Source organism: Dioscorea cayenensis, chromosome 8 (assembly GCF_009730915.1).
Source record: "Dioscorea cayenensis subsp. rotundata cultivar TDr96_F1 chromosome 8, TDr96_F1_v2_PseudoChromosome.rev07_lg8_w22 25.fasta, whole genome shotgun sequence".
Taxonomy (NCBI): domain Eukaryota; kingdom Viridiplantae; phylum Streptophyta; class Magnoliopsida; order Dioscoreales; family Dioscoreaceae; genus Dioscorea; species Dioscorea cayenensis.
The window spans coordinates 20,245,911-20,253,836 of record NC_052478.1 but is presented as its reverse complement, the minus strand read 5'-3'; the positions used below and the strand labels follow the sequence as shown (position 1 = coordinate 20,253,836).

The 7,926-nt window shown below is 34.2% G+C and overlaps 1 protein-coding gene across 1 annotated transcript; it reads right to left on the bottom strand.

The window, feature by feature from the left end:
- Window positions 1-4,266: 4,266 nt before the first annotated feature.
- Window positions 4,267-5,944, bottom strand: LOC120266446 (acidic endochitinase-like). The gene is made up of 2 exons (XM_039274075.1): window positions 5,407-5,944; window positions 4,267-4,789 (listed from the first exon to the last, which is right to left on the bottom strand). The coding sequence occupies exons 1-2, from the start codon at window positions 5,929-5,931 to the stop codon at window positions 4,373-4,375; spliced, it is 942 nt and encodes a 313-aa protein (XP_039130009.1). The 5' UTR covers window positions 5,932-5,944; the 3' UTR covers window positions 4,267-4,372.
- Window positions 5,945-7,926: the final 1,982 nt, after the last annotated feature.

The following is a 7,926-nucleotide window of genomic DNA, read 5'->3' as shown; positions in this document are numbered from 1 at the left end:
GCATGCATCATCAAGCACAGCTTGAAGCATTCGCAGCATCTCAAGCAACAACTTCTAAATCCTAAAGATTTACTGCTCAAAAGGGAAGCTTTTTTTTTTTTTCCATACAAAACACAAATACAAAGTTAGCTTAACAAATTACTCCCAAAAAATTACAATAAAATTATCCAAAAAGAAAAATGAAGTAAAAAGGAAAATGAAGCAATGAATTGTCAATTGTTGGACTTGGCTTTGATGAAGAAAATGCGGACGTGGATGACGTGGAGGCGCCAAATAAGGATTATGATGTGTCAAGGAGTCGTTGATGAGGCTTTTTTGGCATTCATAACAACATTCACTACAACAAATTGTATTTTTAGTGATAACAAAAGTTATCACTAAAAGCAATAATTTTAGTCACAATTAGCAATAGTAGCAAATTTTAGAAGTCATCATCTCCAGTCACAAATACCTCCGATGCCAACACATGAGTGATCATTTTTGACAAATGATCACAATTACTCCATATTTTTGTGACCAATTTCACAACAATAACAAATTTAATATTTGTGATAAAGCGATGTGGCTACAATAACCTTATTTATTTATGTCAATTTTGTTGACACAAAAAATTTTAATTGTGACAAATAAAGTGCTCACAATAATTTGTTCAGTTGTGTCAATTTTGTTGACATAAGAAAAATGCTAAATTGTAACGTAAAAGCTATCACAATAATCTATTTTATTGTGACAATATTGTTGACTCAGAAAAAAAATACAATAGTGACAAAACGATTTTGTTAATAGTAATATTTTTATTGGTGACCAATACTTCATTACTAATGTTACTTTGAGATATTATTATGTGCTTATAGAATCACAAAGGAAATTATTAATTTAAAATAATATTGTCACTAAAATAAAAATTATACTACGCTAATATTGTTACTAATATAATAAATTATTTATAATAAATATAAAGTTATATTTTAGATACTTTTGTCAAGACAAATTTTTAGTAGCAAAAATATTGTCACATGAGCAAATAAAGTATTTAATATTATATGAAAATAAATAAATAAATATCATCAAAATATACAAAATTCAAATTTTGAATATATAAAATTGGAAATTTTAATATCCAAAAATTCAACCCCTCATGAAGCGTGGACTGGAAGAAAACCACGCTTGGACCACCTGAGGGTGTTTGGCTGCATGGCTTACATGAAGATACCAGCTGCGTACCTTAAGAAGCTTGACGATTGTAGTATTCCTGTGGTCTATCTCGGCGTCGAAGCTGGGTGTAAAGCGCATAGACTCTTCGATCCACATCATAACAAGGTTCATATTAGCCGTAATGTGATCTTTGAGGAGAGCGAAAGTTGGATGTGGAGTGAGGATGTAACAGATGACCAAGATCTATGGGTCACATTCTCCATTGAGGAACCAGACATTGAGGAAAACAAGGAAGCAAGAACATCGAACTCACTAGGGATGCCAAGGGATGTGACTACGACATCAGATGTAGCTCCAGACACTAGAAGCTCACCCTCAGCCACACCAAAACCAACAGATGTAGCACCAACATTGCCAGCCACTATGGGAAGTTTGAGCCCTCCAGATTCATCCAAATATGATGATAAACCAGGTAAGTTTCGATCTCTTGCAGAAATTTATGAAGAAACAGAGGAATTACATCCATTGTCAGAGGAACTATTACAGGCTGAAATGCATGAACCTGTAACCTTCTTTGAAGCAGTCAAAGAGAAGCAATGGGTTGAAGCAATGGACCAAGAGATTGCATCAATTGAAAAGAATAAGACATGGTCACTAACTGACTTGCCAGCTGGACATAAACCTATAGGTTTGAAATGGGTTTACAAACTAAAAAAGGATTCATAAGGGAATGTGGTTAAACACAAAGCCAGACTTGTTGCAAAGGGATATGTACAACGACAAGGAATTGACTACGAGGAAGTCTTCTCTCCAGTGGCAAGAATCGAAACAATCAGGTTATTACTTGCACTAGCAGCTCAATGCAAATGGCAAGTGCATCACATGGATGTCAAAACTGCGTTCTTGAATGGAGAGCTACTGGAAGAAGTCTATGTTACTCAGCCAGAAGGATATGTAGTGAAGCAACAAGAGCACAAGGTGTACAGATTGTTCAAGGCACTATACGGATTACGCCAAGCACCCCGAGCCTAGAATCTTCGGTTGGATAGAAAATTGAAGAGCTTTTGTTTTATTAAATGCCCCCAAGAACATGTTGTTTATGTGAGAACTAAACAATCTAATATTTTGATTATTGGAGTTTATGTTGATGATCTTATTATAATTGGAACAGAAGTTATAGACATCCAAGAATTCAAGCATCAGATGATGAATGAATTTGAGATGTCTGATCTCGGACTTCTTTCCTATTATCTGGGCATTGAAGTGGAGCAAAGGGAAGAGAGAATTTCCCTCAAACAATCGAGATACGCTAGAAGGATCCTACAACAATTCGGCATGGAAGATTGTAACCCATGTAAGTGCCCCATGGAACCAAAACTACAACTTGGAAAAGATCCTGAGGGAGAGTTTGTTGATCCAACTGAATATCGGCGTGCCATTGGAAACCTAATGTACATGCTGCACACTCGACCTGATCTTGCATATTCAGTTGGGATGGTCAGTAGATACATGGAGAAGCCTACAATGCTACAACAAAAGGCTGTAAAGCAAATCTTAAGGTATATTAAAGGTACAATTGAATTTGGTTTGGAATACACAAGTGGAGGTGATGGCAAAATTATTGGGTTTTGTGATAGTAGTTTGGCCAGTGATATTGATGACAGAAGAAGCACTAGTGGGATGGTGTTTTATGTCAATAAAAGTGTGATTTCATGGAGTTCACAGAAACAAAAGAGCGTCGCATTATCGTCATGTGAAGCTGAATTCATGGCAGCAACAACAGCCGCTTGTCAGGCGATATGGTTGAGGGGATTGATGAGTGAAGTGACAAGGCGTTCTCCAGAAGCAGTCAGGCTATATGTTGATAACAAATCAGCGATAGCACTAATGAAGAATCCAGTGTTCCATGGGAGAAGTAAGCACATCAATACCCGGTTCCATTTTATTCGTGAATGTATTGAAAGAGGGGAGATTATTGTTGAGCATGTAAGTGGAGAAGAACAACGTGCAGACATTCTCACTAAGTCACTTACAAAGGTGAAGTTCTCAGAGATGCGCCTCTTAATTGGAGTCAAGGACTTAACACAACCAAGTCTAGATTAGGGGGAGAGTTTGTTGGAAATAATCAAGACTTGGGTTGTTTGGATCTAACGCATAGATGTTTGAAGTTTGTGTTAGTTTATCTTGTAGGTTTATGTGGATAAGATTAATATTATTTAATTATGTTGATTTGATTAGATAAGAAGAGTATTTATTTTTTTGAATTTATCTTGATAAGATAAACGTCTCATAGCTTATCTAGATGGTTTTGTTAGTCTATATATACAGTTTGTAATCTAGCTTTTGATAATATGAAATAAAATCAGTGAGATTAAAGCTGTGCATCTCTCCCGTCCTTCTCTTTTCTTCTTCTTGTTTTCTCATTTCAAGTCGGCATCTTCTACAAATTCAACACAAAAGGAAAACCAAGCCATGAAGTATACACTTCCTTCTTATCATACATCAAATATACAGTCCTTGTGTTATCAATAGTTATAGCTAGGATCGTCAAAAACGACTACATCGCCAAAGTGTATGAGACGGCCACGTGTAGTCCAGTCGGTCCACACCGGAGCTCCGACTATGGCCGACGTGGCATTGGCCATGTTCCGGCCATTGTAAATAATGTTGTGGACATAGAAAAGTAAGGTTTTGCATCGCTAGTTTAGTCTTATTTTTCTCTTCATTGATTGGGTTGAGGGGAAAAAGAGGATTATAAGGAGAAGGATGCATATGGTGGCTGTGGTTGTGGCTTTTGAAAATGATCTCTTGTTTTCCATCTCAATGGCTTCTCTTCTCTCAATTCATGTATAAAGTTTATATTTATGAAGTGAACTAGGAAAATTAATGTTAAGACTTTTCTTGGAAGGTTATATGTTTTAATATAATTCTTAGTAGTACAGTGGGTGAAACTTTATATATATATATATATATGTATGTATATGTATATATTATATGTTGAGACGTGGTTCCTCTTCTTTACTCCTCACTCCTCATCAGCAAGAGTTTGTCTTAGTTAATGGTCCTTGTGGACATCGTTGAAATAAACTAACTTCTTCGCATCGCTGAGAATACTATAAACTTTTTGAATAAAAACAGTAGAACAAGTACTCTTGCTCTTTATTATAATATTACTCCCTTCACCATTACAATGGTGAAGGCCTTACAACAGTACTGATCAAGCACTAGCCCTGATTGCAGAGGTATTCCCTGGTGACGACACCAAATTAACATGCCTAATTTGAGAGCTATACCCACTTAAAAGATCATAGTAACGACTCCAAAGCATGATACCCCCATACTCGTCTGAATACATGATGTTAGGGAGCACCTGAGAGACTAGCGCGTCTGGTGACATGTACCCACTTCCAGCGGCTTCCGGTGACGCCGGCAACCCCACGAAGAATTTAGTAGCCGTCACACTTGATGTCCACTGGTTCCAAGAGTTAAGCACGTTAACAGCGTTGCTGGAGTAATACTGACATGGAGGATTGTTATAAAATTGCACCCAGACGTAGTCGAAAAGTCCGGTAGCGAGTGCTGTGCCCATCCATGCATCCGGGTATGGGCATTGTGGAGCCGCTGATAAATACACCTACACATATATTCAAACAGGAATCAACGTGGTTTATCTATTTTTTTTAAAGATATATATATATATATTTTTTGAGACTGATGTTAATTTGTTTGGTCAACCAGTGATATTTTACTTATTTGAGTTATATATATTATGGAAATATTTATATAGTTTTATTTAAGTATGCATTTAACCAGTATTATCTATTTCTGAAAGTGATAGTGAAGCTCCATCGATGATGGAGGAGACTAGGAGTAGACGCTCCGCAAGGAGGAATAGACAATTTGATAGAGCAATTATAAATAGATAATATTTTGGACAACCATCTCCTTAGAATCATGTCTCATAACCCACATCTCATAGTACACCTTCTCAACTCTTTAGTAAGGTCCTCAGCGTTATCACAAGCGGTTCTGCATCCCATGCTTTTTGTATGTACCAAGTCTTCTTTCAATATGCAATTTCTTTCTTTCCCTCTAGTTAGGTGTGTTGCACTAGGTGTACTGTATCTTCAACAGGTTTATTTAATTTCTTTTTTAATATATTTTGGTTGTTAATCTGTTTTTTTTAAAAAAAAAAAATCATGTGCCACTAATATTCGTATATTAAATAAAATTATTATTTTTAATGCTCACCTTTTGTCCTTGTTGACTATAGTCATAGAGCATCTGAGCAAGCTCATCCCAGTGTTGAGTAGTTCCACCCTCGATATCGAAATCAATACCGTCTAAAACAGCATCTCCGAGTGGCCGAGAAGACGATGACCCTCCGAGGTAGTTGTTCCAAAGGTAGTCAGCCACCTGCTGAGCATCTTCAGTTGATACAAGTGTGTAGCTGCCGGAGGCTCCACCTAAAGAGAGAAACACCTTGATACCTTTGTTTTGGCAAGCCTTGATATCAACGCCAACACTAACACAACCACCAGAGGTAGGGTCACAGTGTCCTGCAAGGTTGAGGCCCGGAGTCTGGAAGTTGCCGAACTGGTAAAGGAAAGCCAGAACCACTATGTCATAGTTTCCTGTCGAGCATGCCTCTGCCAGAGAGCCTTCATAGCCGTTTTGGCCCCAGTAGACGACGATGCTGCCGATGCCGGCATTGGAGGTGATGGATAGTGCTGCTAATGTGAGGAGGAGGAGACTTAGGGTTTTTTGAGTTGCCATTAGGAATTTAGGGTTTGTGATATATGAAGGTGAAGGAGAGGCCTTGGGTTTATATAGAGATGAATGAGAACAGGTGTCTTACGTACGTTGTAGCAAAAGGCAATTGACTGCATGTAAAATAAGTAGTTTTTTTTCTTACTTATTCTTTTTTTTAGGGAATAGAAAATTTGTTGGATTGTAGGGTGGGTAGGGGATTTATTGAGATTTATTTATTCATTTTTTTAATTTGTTTTTTTTTTAAAATTCTTTTAGAAAATTAATTAAAGTACTTTATGATCATGAGATTTTCAAACTTTATGTACCATGAGATGCGATTGTGTCGGGACTAATAATTTCATGAAAAAAAGCACGTGTTTTGTTTTATTTTATTTTTAGTTTGTGTGTCTTTATAAGGTAAATAATTGCTAAATATAAATATTTTATGAAAAGATATATTTATTTTGACAATTTAATTTTTTGTAAGACAATGAAAGATGATGAGAGGCCGTGTCTTTATTGATATTTTTTATTTGATTTTTGAAAATTTTAGTTTTTGAGAATGACAACATCTTGTCGTGATGTGAGGCTATTGATTTTAAGTGAAAGATACAAAGAAATGAAATGTGTGTTTTTTTTATTGTTTTTATATCTCTATTATACAAACAAATGAATAATTATTAACACAAAAATTATATAAAAAATATATTTAATTTTATTAAAATTGGAATACAGTTGATTTTTCATAAAATTATTTATTTATAAATAAATATTGACGTTTTGGAGGCATTTAAGAAATTAAATATGATTTTTATACTCTTCCCTTCATTGCCTATGTTGTTAGAGAAGTATCTTTTTGGTTGTGTTCACCTATTCGTTTGTAAGATTATAAATAAATTTTTATTTATAATTTAGGGCATGAGAGTAGTTTTGTGATTTTTTATAATATAAGTTTGCGTTTTTCTAAGTCTTCTTTAAGTTTTTTTTTTTAAATAATTTTAAAGGAATAAAATAAACTTACTAATAAATTTAATTGAGATTAGATGATGGTCTATTTAATTTCAAATCCAAGTGAAATATATGTTTGATATCCAAAATTTGTTGTAAAGATTGACTATTGGAAGTCCATCTAGGTAAATAAAAGATGACATTATGTAAATATTGGTTAAATTTTCAACTTATAAAATTTTGAATTTGTCAAAAATTCATAAATCAGCTGCGTTGGCCTCGTTGTAAAAAATATTAATATGAAACATTTAAAAAATTTCGAGTTCAAATTTAATTAGATGTAATAGTGGTAATGGGTCCATGATTATGGGTGTGACCTTATAAGTTACAACCCAAATCCTGTATTACTAGATGATACCACACAAGCTAAATGATCAATCTCTGATCAATTTACACGATCTAATCATGCATGTAGCATTTGTTAAAAGAACCTTTGCATTTTATGAATTAAATTTTTGGGCAGATTCATTTAAAAAAAAATTATTATACTCCAATTTAATATATTTATAAATAATTAAGTGAATGGATTGCCAAAATAAAAAAGGGTTGGAATTATTTTACATAAATAAAAATAGGTTTTTTTTCATGTCATTTTTCGGGTTGGTGGGGACTATATAAATTTTGGTTTCATATTAAAATTAAAATTAATAAAAATGGGGAAAATAAATTATCACTAGTAGGGTGCCCTGCGTTGACATTGTAGGTAGCTATATATATTTTGGTTTCATATGTAGTTTATAATAAAGTCATCTTTAAAAATCTATGTTTCTTATGATATGGTAAGTCACGTATGATCGTTTTTAACATCGCAAATTCAGATAACTTTGTTATAATAAAAATTAAATGTAAAAGAGTAAGTCATAACTTTTTTAAGCTAAGTAATTAAAAAGGCTATTTAGGTTGTTTGCATAAACTGAAGTCACCAAATATGGATGGAGCTCGACAATAATAATATGTAGAAAGTTATTTTCAAATTGATGTTTCTTCTCTATATTTGTTTGTGTTTGGTAT